This window comes from Arctopsyche grandis, chromosome 6 (genome assembly GCF_051622035.1).
Source record: "Arctopsyche grandis isolate Sample6627 chromosome 6, ASM5162203v2, whole genome shotgun sequence".
Taxonomy (NCBI): Eukaryota; Metazoa; Arthropoda; class Insecta; order Trichoptera; family Hydropsychidae; genus Arctopsyche; species Arctopsyche grandis.
Window position 1 is genome coordinate 24,373,051 of NC_135360.1, and position 19,629 is coordinate 24,392,679.

The following is a 19,629-nucleotide window of genomic DNA, read 5'->3' on the forward strand; positions in this document are numbered from 1 at the left end:
CAAAATTGTTGAAGTAACTAAATGGCATTAATCATAAGAATATAAAAAGGAGGGGGAGGATGATGAGGTAAGAGGGAGGGCAGTGGATTGTCAAAATTTAGCCGAGCGTGCGTAATCCACCCCTGGCGGATGTTTCTTTTTGTATCGGTTTCTTTTCAACGGGTAAGTTTTGGCGCGGAAACTTTGTCGCGAAGTTTCGCCACAAAGGGACCGCGATGGCTTTTTGAAGCTGTAGCGAGGAACCTCAGATTCGCTAATTCTTTTGTGAACAGTTGAAAGGATCATTTTCACACCTGACGAGTGTCGTCCGCGTCGAGGTACCCTCCCCCCCACACCGCCTTCCCTTCAGACTTTCTCCCTTCATTCGTCAAATAAACCCCTCCCCTATCTATCTGCTTCGATGAAAATGTATAGATACTGGTTTTTACAAAAGAATTTGCCGCTACGACGAAACGGCAATTAAATTCTCTCGTTTGTTTGACGCATACATTTAGGTTAATTTACCGCTAAAAAATAAAGTGAAAAGATTCAATGTATTATATGTTTAATACATTGGGCCGGAGCGTAAAATAAAAATTTCAGATTTTCCATGATATACCGCATTGTATCAAAGAAGTGTTAAATAAAAAATTCGACTATTTTAAACAACGTACATACATATCAGTGGCGGGCGGTGACTTTTCAAACAAGGGATGCTGTCCCTTGTTTGAAAAAAAAAACCGACCAATTTATTTTTTAAAATTTAATTTTATTCTTCGTTCCTTTTTACAAAATTCATCGATAACCGCATCATAGAATTTTTTATTGTTTTTTAAATTTGACATTATTTTCTTTTCGATTGCAATTAAAGCAAGACCAGAGAGTCTTTCTTCACTTTGACTACTTCTGGTGAACGTTTTAATTCTTTTCATAGTCGAAAATGATCGTTCAGCCGATGCGCTCGTGGAAGGTATCGTACAAATTAATTGTATTAAACTAAATACTTGTTCCAAAACGTCTATTAGATCATCTTTCACAATTAATTCCTTTACGTCATTTATAGATTTCAAATGAAAATCTTGCGTTGAGTACATGTAAATTAATTCGCTTTTTAATTTCATAAAATCAAAGTATTTTCCATAAGTTAGGTGGAGTGATTTAAATAGGAAATCTGGAAAATTATTTTCATATTCTTTAAATTTTTTGACGTTAAAAAATTCGAGAAATTTTAAATTTTCGATATCTCGAAATCGATTGGTTGTATTTACTGAAAGAGTTTCTAAAATTTCAGAATAGTGAAGTTTATACGTTGTTTTCACATCTTCTTCACATTCAGCATATTTTCTTTTTCTATTAAAATTTTTAGTTATTACTTTGTTCCACAATGAATCAAAATCGTCTTTTTTGTTATCTAAATATTTTACAAATTTTTTAATTTCACTTACGCAATACGATATGTCAAAGGTTTTTTTTTGTAAAATTTCAAATAAAAAATCTGCCGAATTAAATATTGCAGAAAATAAATGCAAATTGAAATTGAATTCAAACTCTTTTAAATAACGATGAAGGACTTCAGCATTTATGACAGCATCAGTATCCCATTCGTCTTCATCATTAATTATTTGATTAAATATTTCCATTAATTCTGTTTGATATTCTAATATCATATTTAAAATTTTGCTATTGTAGTTCCATCGTGTAGGGGCAGCAGTGGGAAATCGTTTTTTTATTTGACAATCGAGAAGGGAAATTCTTCTTGAAGACTTACAAAAAAAAGTTGAAAATGACAACATACGGCTGAAAAAACGTTTGCATCCATCCGGATATATGTTTAACAGATTGCGACAAAACTAAATTCAATCTGTGAGCGTAACAATGGACAAATAAAGAATTAGGACAAATATCTCGAATTTTTCGTTGCACTCCATTATGCTCCCCGGACATTACAGCCGCTCCATCGTACGTTTGTGCAATTAATTTGTCCAAACAACCAAATTCTTCCAAGGTCTCACGTATGTGCTGAAAAAGAGCATTAGCTGTTCTATTGGGACTAACATCGACAAATCCAACAAATCTCTCCTGAATTTCATTGTTTTCATCTACATATCTAAAAATAGTAGATAGCTGAGCTTTGCGACTGATATCTGTAGATTCGTCCACAATTATGGAAACAAATTTTGATGCACGTATTTCAGTTTTAATCTCATCTAGCAAGACTTTTGATATTGCGGATACCAAGTCATTTTGTATATGGTTCGATAGTCCAGTAAACACCGTAGAGTTATCTAAATGAGTTTTCAATTTTATGTCTGATTCACTCAACAGATACAGCAACTCAATATAATTCCCTCTATTTTCCGATTCCTGGTGTTCAAAATGTCCTCGTAAAGGTTGTTCTTGTTTTGCTAAAAAACAGATCGCGCTTATTAATTTCGACAAAATGTATCTATTTGCAGTAACTTCTTTGTTGTGCATTTCAATATTTGCTTTAAATTGAGCACTTAAAAAATTTTCTATACGAGGTCCCTTTCCAAATTTTTTAAATTGAGCAGCAGAACATATGTGAGCTTGAGAACATTCATGTCTCTTGCGCGATTTACTTAAATTGTTTAGGTCAGAAAATCCAAATTTACTCCAGACATTCACTTCTTGAGAAAATAAAATACATGGCCAACAGAATAATTTCGTTAAGTGAGCACATCCACAAATCCATGAAATTTTTTCGTATGTTTCTGTGTTAAAATACCTTTTAAATGTTTTTGTTTTAGACTGAATATTTAATATTGGTGTGGGTTTGGGGCTCTTAACAATAATCTCCTTTTCATTAAATGGGAGAGAAGCAAATCTTCTTTTGAGCACATTTTCAATTAAACAATTGCAATTATTATTGATCTCGACGACAAGTCCACTCTCATTGTTATTTTCGATATCCATATTAAAGGCAATAATGAAAACTCGTAAGTAGTGGAACAGTAAACTAAAAATAAAGTTAGACGAAACTAATTAAAATGAAAACTTAATTCAAAAGTAAAAAATAACCAACTTACAGTATAAATGATTAACTTCGTCTAAAGAAATGAATCGGCTAGCTTTTTGATAAATAACTTGGGGCGTAGCGTGCGGAAATATCGATCAACAGCGGCTTCCAAGTGAAACTCAATAGATAAGCAAACAGAGAAACCGAATCCACCGTAGAGGTTAAACAAGTGTCAACGCGTCCGCGCGAATATGACAGCCTCATAGTGCGCATGCGCAAATGGGATCGGTCCGAACTCCGAATCCATGACGCGCGCGCACTTCACTCAGCGTCTACTCGCCAGCGTCACTCGCCTGTGGCCGGCCGGCCGCCTATGCGATCCTATATAATGCATCATGTAACAAAAAACACGTGATATGTGAAATATATATATATACTCATATACTACATCATAATCACGTACATCACTAAGAATACATCGAAGCGAAATTCAAATATTTATTAAAAATACTCTTGGCTTTTTAAAGTTATAGGGGATGCGCCGCATCCACCGCATCCATGGACCGCACGCCACTGATACATATGTGTGTGTTTTCAACCAATCGACTTATCTCGACAAAATCACAAAAAGTGGATTTTTCTCCATAACCGATGGACCCAAAGGTTTTTTGATACATTTAGTTATACAAATATAAAAATAACAAATAAGATAAAAAAATAATACTTATATCTTAGGATATTAGATTTCAATCAAAATTAAATTTGAGTGATACAGATATTCGTCTAAGATTGTTATTGAAGCCGGTACTATAATTTTTATTTTTATATTGTATTACTTTTTAAAATTATTTTTAAATATTTTAAAGTATACTTGTAAGTATTATTGTTAAACGTAAGGAGGCTAATCATAGTACAATTGTTATGGCTATTTTTAATTTCATAGACTTTAAGTAGATCACATCTCAATATGTTCGTCTGCAAAGTGGAAACAATCATCCATTTCGATTTCATATTCATGTGTATGTTTTTGAGAACAATTTCGATTTTTTTTTCGAAAAATCGGTCGGTTATGATTGTTTTTGACAGATTCAATGTCAAAGTTTTGATAGAAGCTTTCATAAAAAGCGCGCAACACTTACATATAACGGGATTTTTATGACGGAAGCAATCTCTTCAGAAAATCAACATTTTTTTCATGTTTCCGTTATTATTTTGAACATAAAATGTGTTGAAAGCTTCCTCGATGTACATATTTATCTTCGAACGATTTTTTGAAAATACCGCTTCTGTCATGGACGTTATATGTAAGTGTGTCGCGCCTTTTATGGTTGTTTATGGCAAAGCGATGATTTTGAATTTTCGTTAAACAATCAAAACAAATCATGCAAATAATGGATTGGGCGTTTTATTTCAATAAAAAAAACCGAAAGTATTCTAAAAACTATGTACAAATAAATTTCGTAGTTTTCGTCAAGATGGGCCGATTAAGTTAGAGGCACGGGACATTGTTTAAAATCGATTAAATTTTTTTAATATGATGCAAGTTTTCTACTAGGTACATCGTGGGAAATCCGAATTTTTCATTTTTTATCACTCTGGCCTAATGTAGTGTAATACATATATACATATAGCCAGCAGTATGGCTCGGTGGTTGCGTTTATGTTGAGCACCGAGAGGTTACCGGGTTTGATCCCGTGCTAATCTTTGGTGTCGCTGGTCAGACTTGGATATTTGTGACACCAAGTCGATCGTTTCCTATCAGAGTTCGCCAATTTATCTGATTTCATTGTTGAAAATGTTCCATCAAATTGGCATAAACCATCCTATCCACTATGTCACAACTATCTTAATTAGATTTATGTACAAATTTACTTACAAGTCTAAATCCATAGATGTCTCTATGGATTAATTCATTAATTGATTAATTGATAGTTTCGTGATCTTCAGCCTCTCGAAATACAGCGATTTATGTACCTATAATAAAAATGCTGCAAAGTGTGTAATTAATTGTCTAGGAAGGCGCATTTGGTTTACCTGTCAGGCGTTCCCGGTATATACATATGTACATATATCCAGTGGCGGACTGGGACTGAAATCAGTGCATGCCAGGAGTCAAAGGGGGGCCCCCCAGGGTTAAAAAAATTTGTCCCCCCCCCCCCCCCCCCCATATAACAAAATTTTCTTCTTTCCACCACGTCAGGGACGTCATTTCAGCTTTTTCTTGGGGGGGGCAGGCAAAGATTGGTCAAATTGAATTTTTTTTCAAAAAATCTTTTTTATATCGGAATAAAAATGGAAAATATTCTTTTAATACACCTAATTGAGTTATAAAATATGAAAAAAATAAGCTTATTTTTGAAAAAGTAATTATAAAAAAATATTATGTAAAGAGAAAAAAGCGCCGCAGGCGAAAATTTTTTTCCACAAATCTTCACATGGTCAACATTAATCGACCATCAAACTGAGTCATCAAAAAACTATCAATTAACTTAATTTCTACCAACTGTCTTTTCACTTTATCTATGTACATGTACGTAATAACAATAGATAAAGTTTTGTTTTGTTTCTCTTCAAAGCACATAGCAGCGATTATTTTATTAGTTACCCAAAAGTAACATACATAAGAAATAAACGTAGCATTCATAGATCCGTAGTATCTCATTAATCATTAAATTCATAATATTTTCTAAATTCACACTATTCCTTAGTTTAGAGGGGCGAGTGCCCCCCTATGGCCACCCCAAATTACGTCCCTGAAAAAAATGCATAATATTTTCAATGAATGTTAATCGAAAATCGGGATTTTGGGGAGGGGGCCCCTATCCTATATTTCTATTTACATGAATGTGTCTAAATTAGGAATAGATTTTATATTCGGAAACTGTTTAAAATTGTGTATTTAAATCTTACTATATCATCGAAGTATAATCAAATGTTATTTTGAAAGTATGAAGTAAATTTAAATCGCTGGTTGATGATGAATCGTCCTATCAAAATTGTTTTATGCAATTATGTTTATATTTTTCACGAAAATTTGTTTATTCCCATTTTTATTTCAGTAGTTAGTTGTTACATAGGTATTGGTATATACATAATATTGAGGTTGGAAATGGGCCCGGCAAAAGGGCCCACGCAAATGTTGAAACTTACATTTCGAGCCTAATAAAAAAAGTTAACCGATCCTTGGGCTGTTAAAGCAGATATTAGTTGTTTGTGTATATCGTAAGAAATTTGTTTTGTTGAAATACCCAAACTTTAGGTCCCAAAGTTGCAATATCCTATAAATAGTTAAAAAGTTATTTAATTTTACTGAGGGCCCATATTTTCTAACAGATAGTGGGGCCCACATGCCATCGGGCATGTTCGCTTGTATGGCCAGTCCGCCACTGCATATATCTATGTAAAAATAAAATAAAATATGTAGGTGATTTTTAAAAGGATATCGAAATTGATTGACAGCAGTTTATCGACAAATTATCATGCAAGGTGTCGACTCATTAATTGGTGGCTGCATAGGGCTCGTTAGTGAGGTCCACGGCCATCCTCTGGTTCGGGAGGGGTAATGTGGCCGCGGCGCAACGATTATTAACGCATTATTGATCAAACAACGGGCCCCCTTAAACTGTATGAAGTCGTTACGAGGCACGGTGCGCTCGATCGTTACGACAACTTGCCCGAACTAAATTACCCCCGACCGTCAAACTGTGGGGCGAGATGTGATCATCCGACGAAATCTAGATCGCTTCATCATCGACGACCTTCATCGTCCGCAGTCGGGCGACACTTGCCAAAACTGCCGATCTTCATCTGAAGATCTTCCTCGGCTCATCTGTCCGGTGTACAAACACTATTGGTTACAATTCGAGGATTTTTATTTTGTGTGTCGCATGTATTTATTTAATTATGTAAGGTATAGTTTAATAGTTAATTATATTTAATTATTCTTCTTCTTCTAATGCCGAATCCGTATTCGGACGTAGGCGACTACCATGGGCAGACATCGTTTATGGCCCGTGAGAATTCTCGAATAATTTTTCGAGACCGAGTCCCATCCATGACCTGATGTTCCGGAGCCAAGAGAGCTTCTTTCTTCCAAGCCACCGTTTGCCTTCTATGATTGTTTGTAGAAGGCGATATTTGGGGCCGCGAATAATGTGGCCAAAGTATTCCATCTTACGGCGCTTCACCGTGTCAAGAAGCTCTCTCTTTTTATGAAGAGGCTGGAGGACTGTTTCGTTTCTTACATGCTCCTACCACGAGATCTTTAGCATCCTCCGGTAACACCACATTTCAAAGGACTCTATCCTGTTCATAGATGGCACTAACATCGTCCACGTTTCGCATCTGTACAGCAAAACTGACCTAGGAGTGCAGGACTCTTAAGCGCAATTTCATAGACGCTTGTCTATGAAATTTCAAAGGAATCTATCCTGTTCATAGATGGCACTAACAGCGTCCACGTTTCGCATCCGTACAGCAAAACTGACCTAGGAGTGCAGTACTCTTAAGCGCAATTTCATAGACAACCTTCGACAACACAAAACATTTTTCATGCTGCCGAAGGCATTTCTTGCTATTTCGACCCTTCTTCTTATCTCCATTTCGGAACTGTCGTCCGTATTGATCATTGCTCCTAGGTATTTGTATTGTTCGACCTGTTCAATCATTTGTCCGCGCACACTCGGGTTTAATGGAGTATACACTCAAGTTTAATATTTAATTATACAAACTATAATATATTGATACACATACACATATGCATTACATATAATATATACTTTAGAAAGAGGCTTTGTTTGTATGTATGTTTTAATGTCAGGTGATAGAATCCGTGACGTATCGAAAAAATCTAATTTTCGATTTCGATTCCTTTTTCAGTTCCGGATACGGAATGCGATTTCATTTCCAATTTTAATTTCAGTTCCGATTCCCGGTTCTGATTTCAATCCCGATTTTGGATGCCTTTTTCAGTTCCGGATTCGAATTATTTATTCAGTTCCGGATCCGGATTCCCTTTTCAGTTCCAGATCACGATAGCTTTTTCAGTTCCGGATCCTGTTTCTTTTTCAGTTCCGGATCCAATTTCCTTTTTCAGCTCCGGATCCTGATTCCTTTTTCAATTCCGGATCCGGATTCCTGTTTCAGTTCCGGAAGCTGATTCATTCATTTTTTAGTTTTGAACCAGGATTCATTTTAAGCCACGTTTAATCGATTTATATTACAAATACCGAGCGAAGCCGGATAAAACCATTGATTACCCATATAATTTTTTTTTACTAATATTATTTTTCACATAACCAATTATTTATATTGCTAATTCTTCATTTAAAACATCACATATGTATCTTAAATACCTATATGAAATATACTATGAAATATACTATACATATGTATCTATCTCATCCGCAAAAAGATAAATTTTACACTGATTTACTATTTTAACAATATCGTTTATATAAAAGATAAAAAGCAGAGGTCCTAGCTTTGGTCCTTGTGGTACACCATGGAGTATAGTAATTTGATGATATGATTTTTTTTCTAATTTCACACTATATGTATTAATTATATTTAAAGTGCGATATATATAGTTTCACACTTTTTAAAGCTTGGATTAATATTGATTTTAATGTGTAAGCGTCTATAGTTTAAAAAAATTCTATAGTATGGTAATAATATCCGATCCTCGTAAGATTCTTTATTAAATTACGATTTCCATTTTCAATGTTGATTTTAAATTATTTCAAATATCAAAGATGCATTTCTAAATTAGTTATATGTGTAGTAATGGGTACCACAATAATGTTTAAAACTTCCACTTACATTCATACATATGTATGTTAGGGATTTCACGCTTTCTATTCATTTTGCGGTGTTTCACTCGCACGGGGTAATATTTTGTGCTGGTGATTAATTAACGATTCGATAAGGTCTTACTTACTCAATGGTCCGAAAGTGGACCAAGAACAATTAGGAAAAAAAATTAAATCGCGTGAATGTGTTTTATGTGTAGTGGTTTAATCACATTTTTTACGCGACATATGTATGTATGTAAAATGTTAATACTTTTCGAAATTAATTTTATAATTTAGATTGTATCCAATCTTTAGTGTAATAATGTTCGAGGGTTGACCCATTTTTCCTTCTCAAATGTAATATAAAAGTGTGCATGCAATAATAGGATTTCATGACTTTTTTATTGAGGTTTTGTTAACTTTGCAGTGACCGGTTTTAGCTGTTTATGATTGATTATTATTTTTTTAAAAATAAAACATTCACATTGATATATTGATATAAGGGATATATTTATAATTTGTATACATCATCTTCTGTTTGAGAAATTTGGAGTTTGACAATTTCGTTTAACTTTTTGGAGATTCTTCGTATAAAATTGACACCACCTAAATAATCTTCTTAAACACCTGTTCGTTTTCTTTTATTTTTCTTTTTTCCTTCTTTCAGAAGACAATTCCAACTATTGGTGGATACATTTTTGACAGAAATATGGTTTTTTCACTAGCCTCTTCTTACTTCACTTTTGATTTTTTCTTGTGACGAAATTTGGGTTCTTATCCGATCGTTTTCAAACATTGCCATTTTTTTGTTAGTAAACATTACTAAAAAAATGTACTAATTTTCGCAATATGATAAATTTATATAACGTTTATAACGCTTGTTATAAACGATAATGATAATTATGTTTTTTCTAGTGTAAGCAACCTCATCATTACTTTGGTTGTCTTAATTTACCACAAATTTGGAGTCGGGAGTCGTGGATTAGTGACTTTTCAGCTGGAATCAGAGTCATTGAAAAATCGAGCGATTCCTGCCCTTGTTTTTTTTTCTGAATAATGTAATTAACTCAAACTGACTCAGAAGTACCTAATGTATGCATATTTGAGACGTGGTGCTTGTATCTTTGTCTTTTTCTCATGTTAGGCCAAATTGAGGAGAAGTCTAATATTTGTCTAATATTTGAAGTCTTTTGTATACGTTTATTAAAAATTAAAAATAATAATGAGGTCATTATGTGTATTTACATACGTATTATATAATATATATGTGGCACTCTATATTAGTACTCTATAAGTATGAATTCGAAAATTAGCCCAACATACATATGTACATACAATGTATATATGTAAGTATGTTCGTATGTGTATCTGAATTCGCTTTTAGCAAAAGCTCACGGCTTACATACTTGTCGCAAATCGATACGTCACGTTCATAGTGGGCTTAGGCATTTCGGTAAATAAATGTTTATAATCTGGTTTAGGTATCAATTAGTAAATGTTGCGGATTGCAGTGTCGCAGAGTATCGTATTCGACGGATTAGAGGGGGACGTGTGTCCGTGCGATTCTACGGTGGTTATCCAATCGACAGTGTCTGATTCGCTTGTTTGGGCATCCGCACTATTGACATTTCGCCAGAAGTGGTTCGAGAGGGTACAAAGCGTCATTATTTACCCTCTGGTGGCCCTTTGAGCACGCAATTGCGTCAATTATTGGCCCCTTGTCTGGACCCAATGAACATCGCCGATTTGACTTTTACGCGGGGGACGACGCGACGCGACGCGGCGGGCCGATCAAACTATTGGATTTAATTTTAATATGGGAATTTTCAAGAACTAAACGTATGTATTATATGTTGTATTGTATTTCCTTGAATTCAAGCTATTAAACGGTGCGATATTTTCATTATACATAAAAATCATCCAGGCATGAATTAAATTATTAAATATCACCTGGATACTCTAAATTTTTCCAATATTCGCTTTAGCTTCCTTCGTATATCTATAAACTAAATGTTACACATAAATTTTAAACTTATCGTATGATTTTTCCAATTCACAATATATTTCTCAATAAAACTTTAGTTACAACGTTACTCACATTATTTTTGTGGGCTAAAATCATGATCGAACTCGAAAATTTATTTCATTTTCCCGATGATTACGAGTAACTGAATGACTACAAAATAAATATTGTTCAATTACTTTCATTTTTTAATACTCGAGAAAGGTGGCATAGCCGATGGACCAGATTTTAAATTCTTCCAATGATGCAATTTCGGATTGCCCCTAGCGACATACATATATGGTATTTACTTGTATTTACCTATATAAATTTATAGATTTTTAATTTTTAAAAAAATATTCAAATAATGGTGACCATAGTGGGTAGGATTCGATGAGAAACTGTTTCAACAGTGAAATCAGATAAATTCGCATATTCTGAAAGGAATTCACTTGGAACGATTCACTTAGGAGTCATAAATATTCAAGTCTGACCAGAAGCACTACAGAAATACTCGGAATGAATTCTTTTCAATCGACGGCGACCTCTTATTGGTTAGCATTAACGTGCCAATAAAGTTAAACTATGTACTGGCTATTTATTAAAACATTTTCATCAATCATTGAGACGATTTCATACAAATTCGGGCCAAAAATTTCAACTCTTCATTAAATTTTTTTTTTAACTGACATTTCTATTTGATTTTTGAGACTTTAATAAAGAAAGTCAGCCTCACTGATTTTCAAAACTACCTGTTAAAATTATTATCTATTCCCACTTTTATTACTTCCGTTTCAGAAGGTAAACCAGATAAAACGAGAGAAACAATTGGAGATAAAAATCTTTCCAAAAATTATTCCGCTACATGAAAAATAGTGCAAATATTTGAAATGGCTAAGTTTTACATTTTTCAAAAACATAATTAAACTTTCTAGTAAAGCTGGAATGAAGTTATTGGCTTGAGATTAATTTCAAAAGTTCATAAAGTATTATAAAATGAGTTTTGGTTTTATAATCATGGTATTTTTCCGGATCTTCTTAACGTCGATGTGAATTTTCTTCTCAATAATTTTCCCATATTTATTTATTTATTATAATTTTGCCATAGTGATATTACAGAGTAGTTCCAAGTCGCCACTATGGCTAAAAATATTAGCATAAATATAAAATAAATAATGAAAAATAAATACAATAATAGAACACGTTATGATCTTAAATTAAGCAATCCCCCAACCAGAAAAGCACATTTTAGATTAAACAAATTCAAGTTAATATAAATCTGGTTGAGGAGCTTGATGCCCCTGGCAACAGGCGACGAAAGCATCAAATTGGTACGTGCCTTAGTTGAAGAGAATATTAATCATTATGATTTGTATTGCAGTACTCATTATGACCTGTATCAGATGTGTCTTATCAGTGTTATTAATATTGTTTATATATCTGTGATAGCATTGTGCGCTCAATGTTTTCTTTCAAACATTATGAAAGAATGACTGCCAGAAGTTTCGATGTCACCTGTTGCTTACTTTTTTTCTTTTTATTTGTGAAAAAAAATCAAAGCCGTATTTATCTTTTGTGTATATAAAGCATTGACGTTTGCACGGCGACAATGAAGAGGGCGATACAAAGAGAGCCTTCACAAAAGTCGAGCGTATTGAACGACGTTCCATCAATATTTTATGTGTGTATCACAATATGATTCTTTCCAAAGCGGAATAACGATGCGTATGCTTTCTAAATTATTTTAGATAGAATATCATCTAGGTTTTACGCGTTAGGTGTGTGTACATATGTATAATATATGTATAATATGTGTGGCTTTATAGGCAGGACGATTCTCGGCTGGCCGCGTTACGCCGAACTATGCCGTTAAGTATAATTTATGGCTCCTTGCGGAATTTTAATGAAAGCTTTTTTCCAGTAGAGTTGCACTTTATGGAAAAACGGGGAAGGCTTACGGAAAATTGCGTACTCGGAAGGTGTCGCATTACACACTCAACCGACTTCATTAAATTTGTCTCGGAATCAGATTGAAAAATAAAAATGAAAAGAAGAGGTCGTTAAAAATCTGAAGTTAATATAGTGGGTAAGTAGCGATGCGAGATAATCAAAAATTTCATTTAAATAGGATGTCGAAATATTTTTTTCCGCTATGGGCTTCTGCGACTCGTTCAGCAATGGCGAACCTTTTTCAGTATGTTCTACGCCAAGGGTTTCCTACCGATCGATATCGAAGCAACATTTGGTCGATCTCAATTAAGATTTTGAATTTTGAAAATAATATTAATTTCCATATTTTTAAATAAAGTGTAGACAGTAACTAATTCTACTATGTAAAAATTGAAATTATTTTGGAATAAGACATACATACATATTTGCTGATTCACAATGAACTATGTAACAAATGATATATTTTCGTTAGGTTTTGAGAAATATTCACTGAAATAAGAACATTTTTAAATGAGAGAAAAGATAATAATGCGACATATGTATCTTCAAAAAAGGAATGGCTTTTAAAACAACAATAAATATTGGATTAATTTAACAAGAGGTTTTCTGATTTTAATGAGCTTTACAAAATTTGTAATCATCACCTTAACATATGAATGAAAATCTAGCAAAAACCATAGCAATGATTTTTCCAATATATTTATGTGGGAAATTAAGGATATCTCCTCAGTCGGTTTTATCTGCGAGATAAGTATTCAATAAGAAGTTATGTTGTATCTAATTGTTAATATGATTTACAATAAGCTTACATACATTTAGTTTTTTACAATAAGCTTATTAACTTTTGAGAACTAAAAAATGTAACAAAAATTCTAAAATTCTTATTACAAGTCGATCACTACTAAAATTTAAAATTTAGCACGCAACCTCAAAAAGGTTGGGTACCCCTTTTCTACGCCATCTAAAAATTAAAGCACTATTTTATTTTTCCATTGAATATTGTTTCTTAATAAACTTCCAGCTCCATTTTAATTTGAACTGTTTCAAAAAAAAAACATTAAGTTATAAGTAAGCTTGTTTTATATTGAAGTATCTTGGTAAATTATTTAATGCAAATTAAAGTGTAACTTTTTTTATAAATATATATACATATATACCAAAAAGGCCTAAAGTGTACCTATACCCCAATGCGCCTTCCTGGTCAATTACAAATATCGATTAACAATTATATTCTTACAGTATCATAGAGAAATCTTTGGATAAATTCGAAAATATCATTATTTCGAGAATTACATACATTTTTTTGAATAAACATATGTATTTATATGCAAACTCAATTTTTTCGAGTGACATGATAGATTTTCAATTTGTTGGAACCGCTTCAATCAAACAAATACATAAGAAAAATCTGATAGGAAACGATTAATCTGATCACACATATCCAAGGTCTGGCCAGCAACACCGCGCCAGGAAATGAGCCCATGACCACTCAGTTGAAAGTATTACACGCTGACCACTGGGCTATATTTATTTAAATACAAAATTGAAGTAAAAAAACGTAATTTTTATGCGCTGTATTTATTTGATCAGTTGAGTTGGTTACTTCGTTTGAGTTGGTCGGATAAATAAATGATAAGTTTGCTATATAAAGCTGGTTCACTATTGTCTGTTTGTAAAACGTATTTAAAACAATATGCAATCTACTGACCGTTCATTTTTATCTATAGTACAGTGTTATCATAAAATTTTCATGAAAGTTGCTTACCATATATTAAAAAAAAAAATTAATGGCATCATAGATTCACCATCGCTGTGCTTACTTACATAAATGTGCGGTTGCATTTTGTTATTTTCCCGCACTTGATATTATGAGCACGTCTGTGTAATTGAAAATTTATATACGAATCCGTTTTTTAAGTACGATTTCTTCATTGCTATTTATGAATGAGTTTTGAAAGAATTTTGAAGAGATTTGCTCTTAATATGTGAACGTTTTCAATGCATCATATTAAAAAAGTACTTCACAAGTCAAAATTCGTCTACTCTCCATGTTATGCTCAAGTGGAAATATGATTATTTTTTAAATGTAAAATTTTTGATATACGTATACTCTTCGTGTATTCAATATTGCTTGATTATTTTTTAATAATATGGGGTTTGGAAGTTTGACCTTTGCTTCAGTTCCTTTAAATATTCGCATAATAGTGATGAAATATTAATATAAATTATAATGTAATCATTTATATATTCTACATAAAACGCATTAAAAATACATCATTCATTTTATACGGCCGGGTGAAATATATAGAGTATGCAGTTTTTTCTTTCGATTTAGTTTGGCATGCATTTTCACGAAATGAACACATCACAACACAACATTCACATATATCGATTTAGTGTCGCGTTAAAATTATTATACTTTTTTTACAGGTTGAATATGATTGATTGCAGTTTATCAACCGTTATTTATGCCATTTCGTTCAAATTTACTTTCCCATTGGTTGAAAAATAGCTTCAAACGCAAATACAAAACACGGCCGCGCAGATGGACGTCTATTATAAACGCGAGAAATTTTGTTTGTATATAAATGAAAAAAAAAATTTGCGAAATAATTTTCTATTTATTTTGTTTTATTTTATTAAGATTGAGATATTTGCATTCAGATTTTAACGATTTCGTCACTCGAAAGCAATTACAACGCGACGTGTCCCGTGTTTTATTTTAACTGCGTGTCACGTATCCGATACGTTCAACTCGATTTTCATTTTAGTTAAAAATAATAAATTCACGGCGATAAAAATTGAATGTTGAAAAAATATGTTATTCGCGTTTTCATTCACAAACGTTTGTAAAATCAATACGACCGCTCACGTGAGTGTTTATTTTTCCATTTTCTTAATCTAGCCCCATCTAAGAATTAGAACCTAATGAACGTCGTGTGCTGTTGTTATGTAGAGCTATTTTAAAACATACGGTAATATATTAAAATAAAGAATTTTTTAATTCTGGAAAATTGTATATGTTAAATATAGATAAATTAATCGACAAATTGTATATCATTATTTAGCATTCGGTTATGTACGTTGAATTATTTACATAGATGTTTGATGTTGATTACACTATGAAAGCTGATACTGCGATGCCACCGTTATCTATTACATTCATTATGAGAAAATACAAAGCAAATAGAATTGGAAAATTAATAATGAAATTATTGTTTATAGTTGTACGGTTTCCATATAATTACATTTTTTAAATCGAATTCTTTCTGATTAAAAACTTTTATTTTTATGTATTCCAAGTCGATATCGTATTTGAAGTCGTCTAGTTTTATTTTTTGCGATGAATTATTAGTAGTTTCTTGGAAATTATTAGTATTCCAGCCGCACGAAAATGTATAATATATTACTATGTATCGCGTTGATTAATAGTGAAGATCTTCAAGACGTATAACGTAAGCGCGTTGGAAGGAAATTATTATGATAAATTTGTCATGACAATGCTACTAGTGTATTGCCCGTCAAAATGACGGAAAGTGAACGTTGAGGGTAGTTGTATTAATTACAAAGGGTAGGGGGTAGGGGATGAGTAATACAACCACTCAATCAGCGTAGATTAACAGAAAACCGCTCACGACTACATCATTTTATTTATTGTATAAGCCTACATATGAAAGATCTGACGTTTGCTTGTACGCTTTATAAGATTTTACATATTTTTTAATCATTGTGTTTTAACCATGTGCATTTTATTGATTCATTCGGAATTGCATATCCTGTAGATTATTTGGGAGTTAAACTACATATCATATATACTTATACATATGAGTTTTAATGATTCAAATCACATTTTGTCAAAAAGCCCTTTGTGGGGGTGCGTTGTCAAAGTGCAAGAACCAATAACCTGTTTTCTATAATTCACGACTAGCCTTGCACAAAGTTTTGCAAATCGCTTCCAAATTTTGACATAAAACTCTGGTTGACTGTTTAGTTTCAAAGAAAGAGCTGATAGGCATAATCGTATTGCTATGAAAACCGACAATTTCCACATTGGACTACAATTGTGATTTTTTACCATGGTTGCCCCAAAGCGATTATATTAAAATAGGGGTGGCAAATAGAATGTAAGTTGGTTGTTAATTTGGTGAGGAACCGTTTCAAAAATGAAATAAGATAATATACCAAATTTTGATAATCGAGTCTCAAATATCCAAGTCTGATTATTAGAAAAATTAGTGGCCATTCCGACTGTGAGGGCTTGCAGTTGCAGGATGATTTAGAATTGCTGAATGAATGGTCTATTAATAATTGTCTCCCGTTCACCTTGGTAAAGTGCCATGTTATTTCCTAATCACTTTTAGTTATTGAAAGCTGATTCAAATGTGGATCTTGGGCATACTGTTTAAGAGTGACTTAAAACTTTTGGCCCATATTGTAAATATGTGCTGTAAATCTACCAAAATGATTGGATTTGTTTTTGGCAACACTAACTACTTTCAAGATCTAAATATCGTGCACATGGCATTCATGGCACACAGTCCCAAAAATCACCCCCTGGATGTTTTGGGTGATATTTTCTCCTTGCATTGATAGCTAGACAGTGATTGATAACGGCAAATCCCATATTTGAAAAAATGTAGCTGAAAATTATCGAAATAACAAGATTGTTAAAATTAGCAAAAAACTGGAAAGGCCCTTTCTTAACTGAAAGCTACGAAGATATGCCGTGCCGTTGATTTCTGTGTGATTTCACCCCAAGAGTTTGGGTCTGTCACATGGAGTCCCATTGAAATGACATTCTCTCTCTTGATAGAAAGAGTTCAAAAAAAGTTTCGTAGATACCTTTACATGAGGAAGTATGAACATTATCCGTATTTATTTTCCACAACTTTTTTACATGGTATCTCAGGCTTCGACTCACTATCTTGGAGAAGGATTGTTTCTATTTGTGAATATTTCTTTGGAGTATTAAAGAGAAGTATTGACAACTCTTTTAGTAAAGGGAAGTATTGACAACTTAAATTTTGGGCTCCCGAATGACTGTTGGAGAAGTCATCATCGTTGACTTCTCCAACCTATTTTTGCGAGAACGTCTGCTTTCGGTAACACGTCTCTAGTGGATGCTGTATGGTTCCTTAACGTGATAGGTAAGCATCTGGACCAGTTTGATTGTCGTGTTGATGATCTGGTCAGTTTCATGAGATTCAATACGAGTCTACATATTTCAATGACATGATTGAAGATTTATCTATTTTTTGTTGTTGTTTGTAGTGTGAATCACTGGGGTAACGTGTCATGTCGCATTGGACAGTAATTTGTTATTAATATTATTTGTACATTTTAAATGTTTTATTATAATAATAAATCAAAATAAATAAATGAAATCTTTATATTTGTCTGTTTGTCTGTCTCGTATAGGCTCCTAAGCCACTCAACTGATTACGATAAAACTTTTAAGGTTTGTTGTATGCATGTCCGGGAAGCTTAATGTGAAAAAAAAAACGGGAAAAAACCTCTTAATAATAATATTCGTAATTACGATTTTCCCGACGCCAAAGTTTGAAGCGCCATTGTGTAGTCAAGGAAATGTGTTCGTTGGTAGCCACGTTACCAGTTGGTTTATGACGACACGGCTTTGACGTTAGTTGAGCTCTAACCACCACTTAAAACGGGAACGGGAACGGGATTTGCATTCGTTATTGTGGCATTGCAACGCATTTCGGGTTCAGCTAGTACGATATAAAACACCAGAAAAAAATATTTCCCCCTGGGTCGGTCTTAAACCCGTGAGCCTCGGCTTTGAAATGACAATATTATATATGCTCTTTTCATACATTTGTACGTATTATTAGTAAGACGTTGGAGGATTAAAATTCTAAGTAGTTTCGTTTGAATATGAATTTTAAAATTTTCTTCTAATGATACAACCGATGATATTTCATCGAACATATTACTAGTATATCACACATATATAAAGCACAAAAAAACATAAGATGTTGAGAACTTTCGAAAACACGTACGAATGTACGTATGTATGTATGTATGTACATATGTTTGTACACTCGAAGAACATATTGGCGTCAAACTTGGACTTACTTTGTCGGCGAAATTGGCGTCAACGAGATGCGTCATACGATGCATCGGCGACCTATGCAGTTCGACTTATCGTCATGACTTTTTTATGTGGGGTGGCGTGTCGGTAATTGGCAGTGTGGGACGGTCGGTTCTAGGAATGGCGGTGCCGGCTAGTCGCGAGGCGGGGTTTGGTCACCCTACACCTCACTTATCGACCAATACAAACGTATCGTCCACGGTGCAAGCTGTTGCACTTTCGGGGAAACTGCACCGCCAAATAAGTCTTCGGCAGCTTTTCGAGGAATGTCAAACTTGGCGAAGTTGTGTAGAACGACTTTTCTTCGCCGAACTCCTTGGTCGGAGGTTCAATTTTTAAACATGTAATGTTATATGCGTGAATTTTATTTGTATTTTGGGATCGATATGATATGTGGAGTGAAGTTTTATCCATAGCTGCATATGCATGTATGTACATACATATGTGTGTGTATTTGGAGTTTAGCGCGCTCAAACATGGTGCAATGTTGCATAAATAGGGTATGCAAATAGGATATGCAATATTAGTACGTAGTTAAATGTAAACAGGAATCGGAATTGCTACAAGAGCGGATTTTAAAGTCTATTTATATTTTGAAGAATTTTCGCATTATTTACACTATTTTTTTGTTGGAAATTGTTCTTTTTGTTACGAATACGAATTTTTAAGATAAAATTGGTATGAGAACGTTCTCGAATCGACATTTGAGCGCTAACATAGGGAAAATCACGCAATTTTGGAATTTCAGTGATTGTAAGAACTCACGCAAAAGTACGGTATGGCACGTTTAGGTGACTCCACTTGTGATAGGCGTATA

At 33.4% G+C, this 19,629-nt stretch overlaps 1 protein-coding gene across 1 annotated transcript in view; it reads right to left on the reverse strand.

Annotated features, from left to right (window-relative positions):
• Positions 1-19,226, reverse strand: part of LOC143912658 (opioid-binding protein/cell adhesion molecule homolog) — a 109,965-nt gene extending 90,739 nt beyond the window's left edge. The window contains exon 1 of the mRNA XM_077431953.1: positions 18,998-19,226. Within this exon, the coding sequence (XP_077288079.1) occupies positions 18,998-19,226 (229 nt within the window). The remainder of the gene's footprint in view (positions 1-18,997) is intronic.
• Between the last annotated feature and the right edge of the window lie 403 nt (positions 19,227-19,629).